Source organism: Otolemur garnettii, unplaced genomic scaffold (genome assembly GCF_000181295.1).
Source record: "Otolemur garnettii isolate 467f Iridium unplaced genomic scaffold, OtoGar3 scaffold00023, whole genome shotgun sequence".
In the NCBI taxonomy this organism is placed as follows: Eukaryota; Metazoa; Chordata; class Mammalia; order Primates; family Galagidae; genus Otolemur; species Otolemur garnettii.
Genome location: NW_003852418.1, coordinates 7,256,432 through 7,277,018, shown reverse-complemented (window position 1 = coordinate 7,277,018; position 20,587 = coordinate 7,256,432). Strand labels below are relative to the sequence as shown.

General features: G+C 41.6%; 2 protein-coding genes across 2 annotated transcripts in view; one reads left to right on the top strand and one right to left on the bottom strand.

The window, feature by feature from the left end:
• The window catches only part of STK4 (serine/threonine kinase 4), an 88,287-nt gene extending 75,453 nt beyond the window's left edge, over window positions 1-12,834 (bottom strand). Inside the window, exons 1-3 of the mRNA XM_003787628.3 lie at window positions 12,708-12,834; window positions 6,543-6,623; window positions 290-418 (exon numbers count right to left, since the gene is read on the bottom strand). Of these exons, the coding sequence (XP_003787676.1) occupies window positions 290-418; window positions 6,543-6,623; window positions 12,708-12,742 (245 nt within the window). The 5' untranslated portion in view covers window positions 12,743-12,834. The remainder of the gene's footprint in view (window positions 1-289; window positions 419-6,542; window positions 6,624-12,707) is intronic.
• A 6,517-nt stretch (window positions 12,835-19,351) lies between these two features.
• The window catches only part of TOMM34 (translocase of outer mitochondrial membrane 34), a 15,572-nt gene continuing 14,336 nt past the window's right edge, over window positions 19,352-20,587 (top strand). Inside the window, exon 1 of the mRNA XM_003787627.2 lies at window positions 19,352-19,609. Within this exon, the coding sequence (XP_003787675.1) occupies window positions 19,483-19,609 (127 nt within the window). The 5' untranslated portion in view covers window positions 19,352-19,482. The remainder of the gene's footprint in view (window positions 19,610-20,587) is intronic.

The following is a 20,587-nucleotide window of genomic DNA, read 5'->3' as shown; positions in this document are numbered from 1 at the left end:
GCCGGTTGAGCTATAGGCGCCGAGCCATTCTTCCTAGTTTCTAAAAGGGCTTACTGAAAAAAAAGAAAAAGAAAAAAATATATGCAGAAATAGAAACTATAGGAGCTTAGCTGCAAAAACATGCAAACTTTTTCATATTTTTTTTCTGAACAGAACATGAGTAGTGATTCCATTAAACTCTTCCTTCTGCAAAATATCTAAGTAAATACATTTTTAGGTCTTAAACTCTAAATAATCACAGCAAATTCAAAACCATGTTGCCTGCAAAGGAAACCCACATGACCTTTACCTGTCACATTGTTGCATTATAGAGATTTCTTTGATTATCTCCTGCAGGTCTGATTCCACAGGAACTTGCTTAATAGCAACAATCTGACCCGTCTCTTTATGAATAGCTTTGTATACACTGCCGTAGGATCTGTAATTGGAGGAAGGAGACCAAGTCAAGCTAAGAGATAAGAAGGGATAAAACACCAGCAACTTGACAGTTTGAATGTATATCCCTAGGTTCCTAATGATATATTAGGTAGTATAATATTAATTGTAAGTATATAATAATACATTCTCAACTACATTTGTAAAACTAAATTCTTTGGGAGGGGAAAAAAAAAACTGTCAAGAGAATGACCACAGAATGGCATCTTAAAAGCTTCACATTTAAACTTAAATGAAGGTACTAATATGACATAGTAACACAGTTGCTACCATGCATTACATGGCTGCATCTACTAGAAACAAGGCACTACCTCAATTCACCCTCATAAAAAAATGAGGAAGAGGCAATTACTCCTATTTTACAAGTAAATACAAAGAGGTTTAGAAAGGTTAAAATAATTTGCCCAAGGTCACATACGTCACAGTCAGTTTAGGACTGAATCTAGATGTTTTCCTGAAAACAGAGCTTGTGTTCTCTCCACATCTATACCGTGGTATAATAAGGAAGTAAAGATATTTGTTTTCTTGCATCCACTCTAGTACCACAAGATCTTTCTGTCCTTGTTCCTCTTACTTGAAATAATGCTTAAAATGTTATGAAAACGAATTAAAATCTAAACCTCTAATGCTATGATCAGGTGAACACAGCACACACAAATTCTTTTTACCTTCTACTTCATCTTCTCTTAAGAGCTTAATATGAAATGAAGTTTATTTATTCGATTTAGGGGAAGACCTAGGATTCACAGACATGTTCTTAACCTTGTGCCTCAGTCTTCTCTACTGTAAAATGACAATAATACAAACTACCTTACAAAATGGTTGTGAGGGTCACAGGAGATGGTATCCTTACCTTGTATAGATAATTTTTTATCAATAAAATCCTAGATGGCTGCCAGTAAAATAATACTAAGTAAACCGCCTTTCATATTTGCAAAACACACCTGTATCTTCATACTGCTGTGGTGGAAAAAAAAAAATCAAAATAACAGTGCCACCTAATATGTCAACAAAGAACACCCCAGCTGCCAATATATGCTCAAGAATTGTTTTAAAGTAACATAAAACCTTTTCTTAGTCTAACAGAATACATAAAAAGTTTCTACCCTATCAGAAACTTTTATGTGTGTAAAACCAGTAGGATCTTTAAATAGGGCATCAAATGTTTTTGCCAGAAAGAGGTGACTGTTGACTCTGTGTGGATGACCCAAACACTGCCTCTTCTTCCTTGCTAAAATAACCCTTTGATTTGTTAGGTGGTGACGTGTTTGCTCCCAGAGGATGTAGCATGTAAGCCCAAACCAGTCACAGAGTTTTTTCCTTTCTACCACCAATGGGGCTAGTAACAAGCATATGACCCAGTTCTGGTCAATGAAATTTGAGGGAAATTCTGCTGAAGGATTTCTGGGAAAGCTTTTCTTCCCTGGTAAGAGACAGGCACATAAGAAGGCCCACTATCACCTACAACTTCCCTCCCTGCTTTGGTTACTATAATGTGAGGGTTGATGCCGGAAACTAATGTAGCCATTTTGAGACTGAGAAATACTCAGATGCCAAACCATACTACCAAGTCAATTAACCATTCCTATAATCTCTCCTCCCTAGATTTAATTCATTATTAAATGCCTTTCCTTAATTGGTTAACCACTATTAGTTGGGTATTATTACTTTCATCTAAAGACATTCTGGATACATCAGGTCCCATGTGTGATGAAAATGTCTTTATTTCACCTTCACTCACAGTTTTGCTGGATATAGAATTCTCTGACAACTTTCCCTCAGCACTTTCACTGCAGTTTTCTGATTTCTACTGTTGCGGAGAAGTCTGCTTTTATCAGATTATCATCTTTTAGAGGTTAACCTCACCATAGCATTTAAGATTTCCTCTTTAACATTCTATAATGTAACTTGGAGCTGATTTACTTGGCACTTCATAGACTTCTTCAATCTGAGGGCTCAAGTAGTTCTTCAAGTATGCAGAATTCTCAGCATCATCTGATTTCTTCTCTTGGTTTCTTTTAATATCATCTTCTAGAATTCCTACTAGACCTACATTGGACCTCCTCCATCCATGTTGTCTTCCTGGTTGCCAACGCTGTGCCTGGTCTCTGTTCTGCATTTTGTGATCAGTCTCATTTCTGTCTTTCAAATTATAAATCCTCTTTTCAGCTTATAGTATGTTGTTTATCCAATTTAATGGGCTCTTAAAACTTGGATTATTGTAATCTTCATTGTCAAGACTCCCAACTTTTTATTTTCAATTGGGTTAACTGTTCATGTTAATAATCTGGTGCTTTTAAGAATTTTATTCTCTCCTTTTTCCTTGTGAAAATCATAAACATAGGCAATCTCTTTTCAGATTGCTCCATTATTTCTATGTCCTTGAGTGCGAATTCTCTCATTTTGCAGATGACCCCATGACAGTGAATTTCCTTGCACAGATTTCATTTTATCTTGAATGACTTTCCTCTACACAATGATCAATGTTGGATGGTTTCATGGTTCCCTCAGCCCTATCATATGGACACACTTTGACCAGGTCTTATACTAGGAGCCTGGGTCTTTGCCCTTCAAGATACCGTAGTTGCACACAGTCCAGTCTCAGTTTCTATAATCAGACCAGTACCTCCACTTTTTCACAACCACTAGCAAATGAAACTCTTTAGTGATAGTCAGTTGGGTTTACAATTCTGTATAGTAAACCCAAATGCTTTCCTGACAAGGATAGAGTAAGCTTTACCTTCCTCTTATTAGATTTTCTTTTCTATCCCTTATCTATATCCCTATACATATATATATATAAAGCTATATATTCTTACATTTAAAAGAACTTATTTTCATTCATAATTTTTCTATATTAGAAAAGGGATGGTCTCTGCATGTACTCACTCAGCGGTCTTGACGAGAACACTCGCTATACCTCTCTATGCTCTCCTGATACCTCATGTGAACAATTAAAAGTCATGATTCCACATACTGCCTTTACAGTAATCTGAAGAAGACTTAGAAGACTTCAGCAATCATTCACTCAAAGGCAAGTTTCTTAAAACCTCCTTACAACAAGGACTCAATGAATTACAATTGGCAGAGAGCAAAGAGGATGGAAAAAATAAGTATTTAATATAAGCCATACCAGGCAAGGATCAACATAGAAAAATGGAAATAATACAGTATCTGAGGCCAAACTAACCAGGTACAAGTCTTAAAAAGGGCACTCACTAGTTGTGAAACCATTGGAAGAATGCTTTTGTTATCACTCTTCGATAAAAACCTAAATGAGTCAATGTGTAAAACTTTTAAGTATGATAGAAAAAGGTGCTAGGCTCCAATTCAAAACACTTTCCAACTTCTCTTCACGCATCTTGGTCTGAAGTTTTGGCTCTATTTTGCCATAGATCCACACGATTTCCTTGAAACACAGAATGACTGCAGCCTCCTGAATCAAATACAGTTTTTAGCCAGAGCCATTTCACAAGACACAAGTCAGCGAGAGTTCACAATCCTTTCATTCTCCAGAACAATGTAAGGATGGCACAGCAGAATGTTTGGAAAGGAAGTGGCGTTAATATTTTCTATCAGGATTTTCCAAGTTAAATGAAGTTTGTTCAGTGTCCTTCAGTCAGAAATCCAAGCATCTGTGGCATCATTTAAAAGAGCAATATGGTGATAGCATGGGAAGAAAGACCTGAAGCTTTGTTTGTTTTCTCCCTGGAGATAGCTTCATAGAGAAATTTCCATCTTGCTTGCTGAAGACATCCATAGAGCTAAAACGTAATTTAAAAAGTCATAATTAGCTTAGTTTTCCCTTACATTATATTCCTGATGTAGTCTCTGTCTACAATTTTCTTTAACAATCCCCAACCCCAATCAATCCAAACAGCTACCTGTAAGAATGCCTAAATATACTTTAAGACCTAAGATTTAACTTCAGTTTAACATGCTGAGGTCTGAAAAATGCTTCAGTTGATATACTTAAAAAAGAAATAATAGTTGTCATGAACTGAGCATTTACTATGTTACAAGCACTGTAGTTAGCACTTTACACCTATTATGTAGTAACAGTTGCTGCATTCTATGAAATGGATGCCATTATTATTCCCACTTTATAGATGAGAACTGTCAGGCTCCAAAATATTAAGAAATTTGATCAAACTTACTTGTTTATTGTGATCAATTAACAGAAAAGCAAGGAAAAAAAAATTTTTTTTGAGGTAAGGTATCACTCTGTTGCCCAGGATGGAGTATAGTGACATCATCATAGCTCACTGCAACCTCAAACTCCTGAGCTCAAGCTATCGCTTCAGCCTCCCAAGTAGCTGGGACTACAAGCACATACCATTATGCCTAGATAATTTTTTATTTTTTTAATTTTTTGTAGAGACAAGGTTTCACTACGTTGCTCAGATTGGTCTTAAACTCCTGGCCTTGAGCAAGTCTCCCACTTTAGCCTCCCAAAGTGCTGAGATTAGAGGTGTAAGCACTGTACCCAGCCTAAGAACAAGGATTTTAACCCAGATCTGTTTCACTTCAAAGTCTATGCTCCCACTACTATAACACCTTTTATTAGATGTGAAAAAACAAACTAGCTACATAGTCAATTATGCCTACCAGTCTTTAACTTATTCTGAATATAACCTAAAACCATTGTTCGATTAAGGCCCATGGATTTACTGCCTTGAGAAAAACAACAAGGATCTCAAGCTGAAAATGGTTGGCAAGGGACAAAGAGGGACTGTCATTGATCCTTACCTTAATGAGCCCAGTCAACCTGCAGTCCTCAGATTCATCTTGGACTTGTCTTTTGGCAATACAGCTGATGTCATCTTTTACTTTCCTTCTCTGCTTGATGTCTTGCTGGATTCCAAAGAGTATTTTTCCAACTCACAAAAAGATGACAACTAATTTTTTTTACAAGCAGGTAAACCATGAAAAACTATTCCATGTAATCCAGGATTGGGTTTAACATTATCATGGATCAAGTTAGACATAAAAAATACTAAACCCAAAAATAATCCAATGACATAAGAGCTGATTTTAAAGAGCATATAGTCATTAGACAGCAAATGTTTTTAAAAGTCTTAAAATATGTCAGGTCTTCTCTTGATCCAGAAGTACCCCAAAGAGATTAAAAATACATGCATGCACATAAATCTACTTATAGATGTATAACCTATCTCTAAAAGACAAAAAATTGCTACACTGGTTGCTTCTGGGGGTCTGAGAGACAGAGGTAGGGGGCAGAACTTTTATTGCATACATTTTTATACTTACACTTTTTGAATTTTAAATCATATGATTTTATTACCTATTCAAAAATTAACAACAAGCACTTAAGTATGTTCCTAATACTTCAATGCCCTGGTCATTAAAGAAGGAATAAATCACAAGATTAAACGCGTACGTAAAAATATAAAAAATTGTGATATAAACTTTACTGAATCATAAAAGTCTTTAAGAAGCACTACCTATTATTAAAATACCATTTCATCACTATTTTATAAACTCATTCGTAATTCTGTGTTTCAAGAAGTCCACTAGTTCCCAGCCTAGGAGTCTGGATCACCTAGGAAGCTGTAAAGATGGTGACAGTCTTCAATTTATTTATGGAATTTTACAAAGCTCCAAAAACTACAACGCTGGCTTCCATTGTTTTTTACTAAAACAAAAGTTACAGCACATCACTCAGAAGTTAAGAGGAGCAAATTTATTTATTTTTTATTTATTCAAAAACTTTTTAATAAATTTATTTATTAAACTTTTAAATAAATTTATTTATTAAAAACTTTTAATAAATGACAATTAATTAACTTATTTAAACAAATAAAATCAAGCAAACCACAGAGTCTACAAAAGAGAAAACAACAGATGCCCTTGGTGTTAAGAAGATCAGCAATCACTGACTTTGCCTAAACTAGGGATTGGAGTGATATAGGGAAGAAGGGCACCGCAAGCTGTAAATTTACTTCCCACCACACCAAGAGACAAACTCATATGCAACATTCCTCTTTCTTCTCAGGTTTAAGAACTACTGCCATGGAAAACGTTCATGTGCTTCTGGTGTGCTGGCACAGGAAAAAGACTAAGACCTTTACTCTCTTTATACTCACCCTTCTCCAAGTTTCTCTAAGACATCAAACACTTCTTCTGGTTGTTTGGTTAAACTATCTTCATCCAACTTTTTCAGCTGCCTATGAATGAAGCAATGTAAACACAAAATACATTTTACTTGCTATTTACTAGAACATAAGATAGCCATTTATTTTTACAATTAAAAAAATTGTAAAAATATCTCTACAAAGTCTTCACGAGTAAACAACAAAGGCAAACTAGGAGACTTTTAAGGGACACTGAAGTACTGTGCTATGAAAGGATTACACTTATTCTGGGTCACCTTGATAAGCAAAATCTGGACCAGAAGGTGGACTGATGCCAAGAGTCAGACTTCAGTTCAACATGTGTAAGAATTTTCTAACAATATACTTGTCCTACAGTGGTTTAGACTGCCTTAAGAGGTCCCTAGTTCCCCATCGGTGGGAAATTTAAACAACAAATTCAATTGTCATATGGCTGAAATATTGCAGAGTGGATTCAAGAATGACATATATCCCTTAAAATCCGATTTTTTTTTTTTAAGAGATAGGGTCTCAGGCGGCACCTGTGGCTCAAAGGAGTAGGGCACCAGCCCCATATGCTGGAGGTGGTGGGTTCAAACCCAGCCCCAGCCAAAAACTGCAAAAAAAAAAAAAAAAAAAGAAAAAGAGACAGAGTCTCACTCTGTCACCCAGGCTAAAGTGCAGTGGTATGATCATAGCTCACTATAACCTTGAACACCTAGGCTCAAAGGATCCTCCTGCCTCAGCCTCCCTAATAGCTGGGACTACAGGTGCACAGAACCATGCCTGGCTCATTTTCCTTTTTTCTTTTTAAACACCAGGTCTCAGTATGTTGCCCAGGCTTCTTCTCGAACTCCGAGCCTCCAGTGATCTTTCTACCTCAGCCTTCCAAAGTACTAGTATTGGGGGGTATAGCCCAGGGGAAGAGCATTTGACTGAAAAATGCTGGTATTACAGGTGTGACCCACCACATCTAGACCCTAAAATTCACTTAAATCTTGAGAGTCCATGAATTAAAATAACATAACTATCTCTTCAGAAAAATGTTTAATGTAAGATTAACCATGAACTGAAACATAACCATGAATTGGACTGGAGGCCAAGGAAGTCATGTGACCTTTGCTTTCACATCAGCAAGTTTTGGGTAATTTTGTCAAAACCCATAAATTCTATAAGTATCACAGAAACAGAAAGTGGAAAGTATACATTTAGACAGAATCAAAAATGAAAAATAACTAGGCAGCTGGGAGTTTCAAAGAGTCTCACAAAGACCCTTCCACAAGCAGCCATGTGCCTTCGACTAGTCCCTAAAATCAAAGGAACATGGCCTCTTACAACATCCAGATAGTTCAGATTTTTCTATTAGACAATTATAACAAACTTAGGAGGTTAAAAAGTAACAATACTTTTTAAAACTGAGACCTCTGAAAATTATGAATGACCTTAAAGAAGCAGCTTGCTAAGGAGTATTTTGTGGGTGTGGATGTTTGTGTGTGTGTGTGTGTGTGTATTGTCTATACAATGGCTTCCTGAAACTACAAAGGGCAACGAAGAATAGAGCGCTCAGGAAATGGTGAAATATGGAAGTAGTCACACTGGAGATTTCTTTAGAAAGAAAAAGGTCTAAACTACCTAGACAATATCAATTCTTGCAGGAAAAGATAAAAATTAAAACAAATATACACACATACAACACAAACGTGCACCTTCCTAAGAGTAGCATATCAGAAGATAAAAAATAACCCTAACCACATCACATATGTAATTACCAATAAACACTGATCTCAGACGAACAATTTTACAGTTTATAAATATCAAGGACTACGTGCTTACTAGAGAAATGGAGAACTGCTCCGTCAATGGTTGCCTTAACTTGACTATCAACGAAACAAAATGACTACAGTGACCTTTGAAAAATCAAAAGGTCCTAAAAATTAAATTCCAATGACATCAAAAAAAAAAACAAAACAACTCCCACCTTTAAAAAAAAAAAAAGGATGAAGTGAAACTCCTTATAAACTTTAGAAATGAAATTGCAATGAACTCAGAAGTTAGAAGGAACATCTCACATGCCAGAGTTATTTTGTAAGACCCTGAATTATAATTGTATAAACAATGAACAATACCTCATTTCTCAAGTGTAATTAGAGTTTTATAAACAGCTTATATAAAGGAAGATCAAATGTGTTCCTTTGAAGTGTTGACTCTTTATGGTTTACAAAAAGCAAAACTCACTATTTCAGCTACTATAGAGACCACAGCATAACAAAGGAAACTACCACTGCCACGAGAGAGACAACTGCAAAACTCTGATAAAACTTTGACGAACTTTTATGACTGCTCAGATACTTCTTTAAAACAATCTAAATAATGTTGTGTTTGTTTTTGATCTGGGGCTATTTAAAACAACTTGAACTTAAGGGATCTTTATATCTCTGGTGCCTGATAACCAAGAGGTACTCAAAAAACATTTGCTAAATGGATTAGCAAACATAATGATGAGACTCATAATCTTCATCAGCAACCTTTGTGAGTTATCGAAATAACAATTTTACCTACTAAGTATTACTGGGTAATCAACAATTAAGATTACTATGGAAGGCCAGGTGCCGTGGCTCACGCCCGTAATCCTACCACTCTGGGAGGGCAGAGGCAGGTGGATTGCTTGAGCTCAAGAGTTCAAGACTAGCCTGAGAAAAATTGAGACCCTGTTTCTACTAAAAATATAAAAACTAGCTGGGTGTTGTGGCAGGTGCCTGTAGTCTCAGCTACTTGGTAGGCTAGGCAGGAGGATCACTTGAGCCCAAGAGTTTGAGGGTGCTGTGACCTACGATGCCACGGCACTCTACCCAGGGAAACAGAGTGAGATTCTGTTTCAAAAAAAAAGATTTCTATGAAAATTCTTTCTATAAGTGACTCATAAAGGTATTTTATACCATGACTCTTCACGGAATAAACACTATTACCAAAACAGCCAGACTTTGATAAAGCATCTCCCATCTGGGACTTCCCCAGGTCCTAGGCAGTTTCAGCCTTGCTCATAAATGAAGAGGTCCAGTCAAAATAGCCTCCATGATGCAAATACAGGAGGATGCTTCGCTCCTAAATCAGATGGCCATGCAGATGGCCAGCATCCCAGGACTGCATTCCACACCTTCCACCACACCATTACCCAATGGCAACAGCTTTTTAAAATGTTAACTACTACATGAGACACCAATCTATTGTCATTCACTTAGTCACACACAAGTGCCAAACTCAAAAACACAAAGAGCACTTCCTGCACTGGGATTGTTGGAAACTCATGCAGTCTGGTTCTCTGGTAAGACATCTATATCTTTCCCAATACAAGTGTTTATGAAGTGTTGACTCATGGGATGGGCTAATTCTCAAACTTATTTCAGAACTTCTGTAAAGTTCATTTTATCTTTGTATAACTATCTCTGTTCCTACAGAATTCGATAGGGGTTACAACAAATATATAAGATAAACTGTGTATTTTTTAAGTAATAAAATTAATTATATTCCTTCCTCACTCCAATGCATCTGCTGAAGTCTTAACTTCCAGAATGTGACCACAAATGTATACGGAGACAGAACCTTTAAAGAGGTAATTACGGTAAAATAAGGTCATACAGGTGAGTCCTTACCCAATGTGACTAATGTCCTTGTAAGGAGAGGTTAGGGCCTGGCAGGGTGGATCAAGCCTGTAATCCTAGCACTCTGGGAGGCCGAGACAGGTGGCTCATGAGTTCAAGACCAGCCTGAGCAAGAGCGAGACCCCATCTCTACCAAAAATAGAAACGCTAACAGGGTGTAGTGGTGTACACCTGTAGTAGTGTATGTCTGTAGTCCCAGCTACTCGGGAGGCTAAGGCAAGAGGATTGCTCAAACCCAAGAGTTTGAGGTAGCTGTGAGCTAGGACACCACAGCACTCTCCCCAAAGGGACAGAGTGAGACTCCGCCTCAAAAAAAAAAAGAGGGGAGAGATTAGGTAACAGACAGATTCAGAGGGAAGAACACAAAGACACAGAAAGAAGACAGTGACCTATAAACCAAAGAGAAAAGCCTCAAAAGAAACAATCAGGCCAACACCTTGATTTCAGACCTCTAACCTCCAAAACTATGTGAAAGTAAATTTCTATTGCTTAAATCATCATATTTTGTTACAGCAGTCCTAACAAAATAATACAAATGATAATAAAATTAAACTGCTGCAAATTAAGTAGCCTACTGGTTACAAAGAGCAGGAGAGCAATATTTATTCAAGAACTCAGTCCTGTAATGCTCTTTTCTTGCACTTCTAATACATTTTTTAAAATCCAAAAGGTACAAGAATGAACATGTCAAGAAGGTTTACTCTTTTGCCTGAAATTACTCAAGGCAAAAAGAGAAACAAAACTCAGATTCCTAGTCCTCTTTCCAATTAAAATAAGCCCTCAGAGAAAAAAACCAACAAGAGCAAACTAATGTATTTCAAAAAGAAACATAACCAGAGTTCATTTATAATTAAGTCACTATGGCGCTACAGCAAGGATTTGCTAACACACACAAAGACCTGTGAAACAGGGGTACTTCCAGAGAGGCATCAGAGTGAGACAGTGAAGAGCATGGACTTTGGACCAGACTGCCTGCCTGGATATGAAAATCCCAGCTCTGCCTCTTACCAGCTATAGGACCGCCAGCATGTCATTAGCCTCCCTGTTCCTGTTTTATCATTTGTAAAATACAGATACAGGGATACCCACCTCACAAGATTATTATGAGCATCAAATGAATCAATAGTAGGTTGAATCATATGGAATTACTCTTTTATGGGTCAAAAATGGTCAAATATCAGCAATTTCAAATGGTTCAACAGGGGAATGGAAAATTCAACAGTGCCTAGCACCCAGTAAGTGCTACATGAGTGTAACAATCATTACAGTTACAGTCTCAGCACACTACACTAGGGTGAATCTTAAGCCCATCCCAACCAGCTATTTGCCCTCTCCATTGTTTGTGCATCCCTAAGTTCAAACAACTCCCAAGACCCCCAAGAGTGCTACCCAGGCTGTTAATCTCTTCCCTTCACCTCTGGTTGCCTTGTACTCCTACACGCTGAAGACTTCCTACTTCAGTGTTAATTCAACTGCAGGAAGTCAGATTCTCTGTGCAAAAGAAGTTAACTACCCTGCACCTCAGAGAAGCATGACTCCCTCAGTCTCGTCTCCCTGCTTTTCTCCAGATGTGGCAGACTGACACAAGTCCCTGCTCTCTGCAGTGGAAATCAGTGAGTTCAGAATTTCTAAGATCAGCCATCTCCCTGATCTTGACATAAAACAATTCCACCTACCAATGGGATCTGGAGCTGACATTCAAAAAACAAGAGTCCTGAAAAGGGCTCAGTCTGGCCAGGCCCGTTGACTCAGAAGCAAAGAAGTAAACATATACCTCTAAACTCTTGTGGATCTCAGTTTGCCCATCTTGAAAATACCTTTCATTTCCTTAACTACCTATCAATGGCAGGCTTTGAAGGGCCGAAAACAATTAGGAAGACAGCCTGGACACCAGTCATGAAAGATGCCATCATCATCCTGGAGTGGGACCACCATCAAGAGCATCCTCCCAAAAGCTGTCCTCCACAAATCCCTCCCTTGCTAGACCCGCAACCTTTCCGCAAATGCCTTTAGCCTTTCCGAAGAGCTTTTCCGCTCAACAGATCTTCCCCCACTGTACCCTTCAAGTGGGACTTAGGACCCTTAGAAGTCCACCCAACCTTCTTCTGTGCTAGTTCTAGAGCCACTGCCTTAAACAGGTTCTCATCCAGCATTCCCTCCTCCTACCTCCGTGAGACCCTTCTTGGACAGCCTTCCCCGGAGCAGCCCCGGCCTCAGCCGATACTCTCCCTGACTTGTCCCTGTGTTCCTCAGCAGTCCCCCAGCAACGAGGGCTCCCCTAACCAGCACCAAGTTTATTCCCCTCAGCAAGGCTCTCTCCCGAGCCCCACCCGCCAGACATCCCCCTCCCCCGACTCAGCAGGTGCCCCATCAGCTGGATCGCCTAGCCCAGCCGCTCCCCGCCCTACAGGAGCTCGTGCACAGGTGTCTCCCTCCAGCCGGTTCCCGCCTTTCCCTCCCGTCGCCCCCAGGCCCCTCCTCTTAGCCAGTGACCCCTCACCGGCGCGGCGGGTTCCTCAGCTGCACGGTCTCCATGGCGCTGCCGGCAGCCGCCCAGACTCGGTCACAGTTCCATCCTACCCCCCGGACCTTCCAGAGCCCGCCCCACAGGCCCTCCCACACTTCCGCTTTCCGCCCCTACCGGAAGCGGTGCACTACGCGGGAGCGGGGCGGAACCGCGGTCTTGATCACGTGGTGCGGGGCGTGAGTCGCGGGGCGCGAGTCACGTGGCACGACGGGGGCGTGGACCCCAAACTGCGGATCGGAGGCTGCTTCTGCCGGCGTTATCGTCACTTGGGCCCGAGTGCTTTATCTACGTAGTCTTACGACGCTGTCCAGAACACTCGGTCCTCGGTCCAGGAACCCAGCTACGTCTCAGTAGTGGCCCCTATTTTCAGACCGAGAAACCGAGCCTTCTAGCGAAGCGCCGACTTGATAACTGACAATTCTTAATAAGGCAAGTTTTACCTACAGTACACGTTTGAACTCTGGTCCCAAATGGGCCCCAGAACGTTTTTCTCCTTGGGTGGTATCACCTTGCAAATTGCCGGACCATCCCGGGCAATTTGAGACGGGGGTCTCACTCTGGCGCAGACTGGTCTCAAACCTGTGGGCTCAGGGAATCTACCCGCCTCAGCCTCCCCGTAGAGTCAGTTTGCAGACATTAAAACAGTTAACGTTTCTTAAACATTGGCCATGTACTTGTCTTCATTTATCTCATTTAATGTTTATTAAACATTTGCCATGTACTTGCCTTCATTTATCTTCATTTATCTCATTTATAAAATTCTTTATTGTATGTATTTATTTGATTATTTGACAAGCAGTGCCTACCACGTTCTCAGTGCTTTACTAATTTTAACTTATTTGAAACGCCTAACAACCCCATACAGTAAATGCTATTATTATTCTTATTTTACAAGGCCAAAGAGGTGAAGTATCTACCTTCCAGGTCACGTAGCTAATAGTATATAGATTTGGGAACTCAAATCCAGGCTGGTGAGATTCCAAAACCTACACTACCAAACTGGACAGTGATGGATGTGTATCCTCTGATTGGGGATGAGGCCGACAACCCCAAATAATTGACTGAGGCAAAGATCTCAGTCAAGAAAGGTTTATTAAGCCAAAGTTTGAGGATAAGCATGGTAAAAACACAAGGCATCTGTGACTTTTTTCCAAGTGGAATTTGGGAGCTCAGTATTTATGGGGAGAGTGTGTACAGAAAGAGGAAGAGGGAGGGAGGATGGGTAGTGAGACAAATCCTTCTGAGGCTAAGGAAATTTACATTTGATGAAGTGACTTAAAAAAAAGAGAGTAAAGGGGCAGTGCCTGTGGCTCAGTGGGTAGGGCGCTGGCCCAATATACCCAGGGTGACAGGTTTGAACCTGCCCCGACCAAACTGTAGCCGAGGGGTCGTGTCAGGTGCCTGTAGTCCCAGCTACTCCGGAGGCTGAAGGCAAGAGAATCGTCTAAGCCCAAGAGGTGGAGGTTGCTGTGAGCTGTGATGCTACGGCACTCTACTGAAAGTGAGACAGTCTCAAAAAAAAAAAAAAAAGAGTAAAGCCAAGCACATACCTATAATTCCAGCACTCTGGAAGGCCAAGGTAAGAGGATCTCTTAAACTCAGGAGTTTGAGACCAGCTTGAGAAAGAGATCCCATCTCTACTTTAAAGAAAGAAAGAAAGAAAGAAAAACTAGGCAGGGCACAGTGGCTCATGCCTGTAATCCCAGCACTTGGGAGGCTGAGGCTAGTGGATTCCTTGAGCTCACAGGTTTGAGACCAGCCTGAGCCAGAGTAAGACCCCCCGTCTAAAAAATAAAAATAGCCAGGCATTGTGGCATGCACCTGTAGTCCCAGCTACTTGGGAGGGTGAGGCAAGAGGATTGCTTGAACCTAAGAGTTGGAGGTTGCTGTGAGCTAAGATGCCACAGCACTCTACCAAGGGTGACCAAGTGAGACTCTGTCTGAAAAAAAAAAAAAAGAAAAAGAAAAATTAGCCAGGTATGCCTGTCGTACCTGTTATTATTCAGGAAACAGAGGCAGGAAGATCACTTGAACCCAGGAGTTTAAGGTTGCTGTGAGGCTGACACCACTATACTCTGAGGTGACAAAATGAGACTGTCTCAAAAAAAAAAAAAAAAAAAAGGAGGAGTAAAAGAAGAATCAATTATGTAGACTGATGGTGGAAGAGTGATCTTATTCATGTTCTCCACAACCTGGGAAGATAACTTTGTCCTTGTTTATAGGAGGCAAAAAATTTCCTCACAAATGACCTTTGGGGGCATGAATGATCTGTGGGGGCAGTCGTTGTAGATGCCTGAGGTTTCTTTCAAGTGGGGATCTGGCTAATTAATAGCTACTCATTTTGAAGGGGGTGCTGTATTGTGACTCAGCCACCAAGTTTGACCTTCCCTTTTGTGTAAGGAGCTGGGGGGGTGATCCTGAGATTTTTATTTTCCTTTGCAAGAGACAGACCTTTCTCTCAACTCAGAGTTCCTGTTCCAACTACCATGATTTTGAATGATGCCGCCATCAATAAGTGTTAGAATTACCCAACTTACCAAAGGGGAAAGTTACAAGAAAAAACTTACCTAGAGCAATGCTTCACTGTTCTTAATTGCTCTGCTTTTCCCAAAGGTAGACCATAGCCCCTGACCAAGGAACTTTCAGAGCCACTCAGGTACGGCACATCATGAATCCCAAACGGGAAAATGGAACCACTCATCTGACATAAGAGGAAAACCTTCACTGTGCTAGGCACAATCCCGGGCTGGCTCTTAAGCCTTAAAACAGCCCTATGAAGTGAGAAAAGAATTTTTGTCTGAGAAATGTGAGTCCTTGTAAATTATTGGTCCCAAAAGGACAGTAAGATGAGGCAACAGTCATGTTCTGTTCCCCCCCTGGAGCTTTGTATTCATCTACTGAAACTATTTGCTACTGCGACAGGTAACCATAAATCAACCAAATACTCTATAACCCACACCCTATAGCTTAACAATGTAGAACCAATCATTAATCAATGTTATGTCTGTAAACCAATGAGAATTCTTGACAAATAACGTTATCATCCACTCCGTTTCCCTTTTTTGACTTTAAAAATCAACTTACAATTCCTGCTAATCAGAGTGTATATTTGGGGCAACTTGACTCTGTGTTCCCAGGTTGCAATCCTAAAGCTTGGCCCAAATAAACTCTCCACTTACATTAATTTTGCCTCAGCTTCTTCCTTTGTGTGTGTGTGTGTGTGTGTGTGTGTGTGTGTGTCTGTCGCCCATGGTAGAGTGCCGTGCATGTGTGTCTGTCTGTCTGTCTGTCTCTCTTTCCCCCGGTAGAGTGCCATGGCATGTGATAGCTCACAGCAACCTCAGACTCTTGGGCTCAATCCATTCTCTTGCCTCAGCCTCGTAAGTAGCTGGGATTACAGGCAGCCCCTACAATGCCCAGCTATTTTTAGAGGTGAGGTCTAGTTCTAGCTCAGGCTGGTCTCAAACTCGTGAGCTCAGGCGATCCACCCGCCTCAGCCTCCCAGAGTGCTGGTATTACAGTTGTGAGCCACTGCACCCAGCATAGCTGCTTTTCCAACAACTAAAAGAAGTATTATTGTGCTCAATTTGCAGATGAGGAAGCTGAGATTCACATATGCATGGCTAGTGAAAGCAAAGATTTTAATCCAGGACTGTCCTGCCTCCACAAAATACTTGTTTTATTTACCACTTTGCTCTGTGAGAGATTTCTACAAATGGCAGTGACAACTTTGAAGAAGTAAAGATGAAGAAAAGTTTCTATGAAGCTCAGGAATCTATCATAGGGCGCTCTTATTAGAAGTCAATCCTCTGTCCTCTGAAATTTGTCATGGCCAGACAAGGTGCCTCACATCTGTAGTCCTACCACTTTGGGAGGCCAAGGTGGATGGATTGCTTGAACTCAGGAGTTTGAGACCAGCCTAAGCAAGAGCAAGATCCCCTGCTCTACTACAAAAAGAAACTAGAAAAACTAGCCAGATACTGTGGCACATGCCTGTAGTCCCAGCTACTCCAGAGGCTGAGGCAAGAGGATCGATCTCTTGAGCCCCAAAGTTTGAGGTTGCTGTGAGCTATGAAGAAACTCCAACACTAGCCAGGGCAACAGTAAGATCCTCTCAAAAAATAATAATAAAATAAAAAGGCTCGGTGCCTGTGGCTCAAGTGGCTAAGGCGCCAGCCACATACACCTAAGGTAGCGGGTTTGAATTCAGCCCAGACCCACCAAACAACAATGACAGCTGCAACCAAAAAATAGCCAGGCGTTGTGGTGGGCACCTGTGGTCCCAGCTACTTGGGAGGCTGAGGCAGGAGACTTGCTTGAGCCTAGGAGTTGGAGGTTGCTGTGAGCTGTGAAGCCATGGCACTCTGCCCAGGGGGATAGCTTGAGGCTCTGTCTCAGGGGGAAAAAATAAATAAATAAATAAATAAATAATGATATCTCCTATGGCTTTTCCTGTACTTCTCCCAAGGCACTCTAAACTCTACTTTTTTTCTTTTTCTTCAATCCTGCTACTTCTTTTTTATTTGAGACAGAGCCTCAAGCTTTACCCCTGGGTAGAGTGCTATAGCATCACAGTGCACAGCAACCTCCAACTCCAGGGCTCAAGCGAGTCTCCTGCCTCAGACTCCCAAGTAGCTGGGACCACAGGCACCCGCCACAATGCCCGGCTATTTTTTGGTTGCAGCCTCGTTGTTTTGGCGGGCCCAGGCTGGATTGGAACCCGCTACCTTAGGTGTATATGGCTGGCGCCTTAGCCACTTGAGCCACAGGCGCCGAGCTAATCCTGCTACTTCTGAATCTACTTTTTATCTTAACATTCTGGCCGTGTTGTCAACTTGAGTTTTTCCTCCTCATTGAGGAGCAGCTCTGTAACCCACTATGCCCACATTCATTCCTCTGGAACAGCGATTTTCGACCAGTGTACCATAGCTCACTAGTGTGCTATGAGAGGATCTTAGGTGTGCTGCAAAAATTTTTACAGATCATTAAATTATTTGAGAAAGAAATTCAAAGCACTAAGTATATTCTTTTTTTTACTTTTTTTAAATGAATATAATTTAAGTGTGCCACAAAAGTTTAACTGTAGGTTCAAGGGTGCCATAAGATAAAATAGATTGAAAAACACTGCTGTATATAAATAAGTACTCAACAAATATTTTTTAAAATAAATATCAACTTCCATTACACAATGACGTCCTGTATTATCCCTTTCCCAGGACTTTTCCAAAAGATAAACTTGATGGCCCTCTTTTTCCACACAATGTTTAGTCCAGCACCATCCCATAAAAATTTTCTGTGATTATGAAAATGTTCTATATATGTGCTGTCCACAATGGTAGCCACATGTGACTATTGAGCACTTTGTGACTGGCTTGATTTAAAAAGTGAATTTTTAGGCTCAGCACCTGTGGCTCAAGTGGCTAAGGCGCCAGCCATGTACACCTAAGGTGGCGGGTTTGAATCCAGACCAGGCCGGCCAAACAACAATGACGGCTGCAACCAAAAAATAGCTGGGCCTCTGATGGGTGCCTGTGGTCCTAGCTACTCGGGAGGCTGAGGCAGGAAACTCGCTTGAGCCCAGGAGTTGGAGGTTACTGTGAGCTGTGATGCCAGGGCACTTACCCAGGGGGAATGCTTGAGGCTCTGTCTCAAAAAAAAAAAAAAAAAAGTGAATTTACTTTTATTTCATTTAAATTTAAATGGACCCCTGGCCCTTCTATTATGCGAGGGCATAGTAAGAAGGTGCCATCTATGAACTATAGCCAGACCCTATTAGGTCTTGGGCAGACAAAGAGGACCTATTTCCTGCCATTCCAGACCTCACAGTGGTCAAGAAAAACTATGCGCTGTCAATCACAAAGTGATAAATGCTAAGTTAGGAACAAACAAACCCCAACAGACCAACAGGAGTTGGGGCCAGAATTGCACTGAGGCAGGGCAGAAGTAGGAAAGTCAGAAAAGATGATGTTTGAGTTGAATATTAAGTTGATTCAGAATTACTTAAGAGAAAAAAAAATGTTTGGAAATGAATTCCAGGAGAAGAGGATCCATAAACAAAGACTAGGAGAGGAAAGACAGAGCTTAGTGTGCAGGTAGTACTCCAAGTTTTAACAATTGGAGTATTGAGTGGGAGAATGAACGTCAGATGAGATTGGGGATGAATTTAAGTCATCCTTGGTGTAAGATCACCCCTCAATCCATGTGCGCATTCATTTATTAAGTCAGTGTAGAGTACTAGAGCCTTTGCTATCCGTCTGTCTCAACAAGATTCCCTAAATATTCTCAGGCCTCAGCCCAATTATGGCCCCTCACAAAGGCTTTCCCAAGCCCCCTTATCTAAAACAGCCCCCACCTGGTCATTTTCTATTGCGTTACCCTGTTTTGTTTTCCTTACGGGACTAATCACGTGAAATTGTCTTCATTTGCTCAGGTTTTCATTTCACTCAAGACTAGAACGTAAGCTCTACGAGAGCAGGGACCTCTACCCCACGGTGCGGCGCTAGCGCTGTTCTCACTTTTCCCCCGCGCGAGGGAGGCGTAAGTTCCAAACTGAGCACGCGCAGACGGCCCGGCGCCGCAGGGCTCCCGTCCGCGCAGGCCCCGCCCCGCCGCGCTCCGCTCCGCCCCCTTGCCGTCGGGTTAGTAGGCGGATCTGAGGAGTCGCTGCCAGCGCTTCCGCACTGACGCTGCTCCGCACGACTCCGGGGGGTTAACGGAGGCCGCCCCCGCTCGCAGGCCCAGCCCCGCGATGGCCCCCAAACTCCCAGACAATGTGGAGGCGCTCCGTGTCGCCGGCAATGAGAGCTTCCGCAACGGCCAGTACGCCGAGGCCTCTGCTATCTACGGCCGCGCTCTGCGGATGCTGCAGGCGCGAGGTACGACCCGCCGCCCCCATTTCTCCTCCAGCCGGGCTTCCTCTAGTGCCCCACCGGTATCACTCCAGGCCTCGGCCTCGCTCTATCCCTGTTTTCCAGGGCTTCCTATCTTCGGCGCCGACCGAGACACTAGGCCCACCCACTACCTTTCCCGCTCCCCTCACCACCCCCCACCCCCGACTCTGGCATCCTACTAGATAGTTCTATGGCCCTTTCTTTCCACCTGCCTTTTAACTACCTTATTATTAATTGGCCTGCCGCTATCCTTAACTATTCAGGCCTCTTTTTTGATCCCCTGATGCCCCAGCTATTCTTTTTTTTCAATTAAATTAACATTTGTTGAGTACTAGTTATATACTGCCAGTATAACCGGACAGGTTTTTCTCTCAAAGGTCGCACATTCTTGTTGGGCAAAAGGGGAGGGTGTGAACCCCAAATTAATAAGTAAACAAGACCTGTGAGATAATTAGTGCCATAAAGAAAACAGATAAGTGACAGAGTTGACAGTGGAACCCTTTTAGAAAGGGATGTCAAGGACAGATTCTCTGAAGAAAGAAGCGATATTTGAGATAATACCTGACTTATGAGAAGAAATCAAGCGCACAAAGTTTGGGATCTCAGCATTCCCGGTGGAGGGAACCACAATCAGAAAGCTCCCCCAGCAGAATAAGCGTGGTCTACTCCAGCAGTCAAAACACAGCGAGCTATCGGAGGGATAGTAAGACTCATATGAGATCAGTTAGGTAAGCAGGCCCTTACTGTGTACGTATTTTAAACCCTGCTAAGCAGTTTGGGTTTTATGCCTGGATTGGAAGCTACTGAAGAGTGTTAAAAACAGAGGAGTAGTGTATTTTTTTTTCTTGCAGTTTTTGGCTGGGGCCCGGTTTGAACCTGCCACCTCTGGTATATGTGGCCAGTACCCTCCTCCTTAAGCCACAGGCACCAACCAAGAGTAGAGTATTCTTTTTTTTTTTTTTT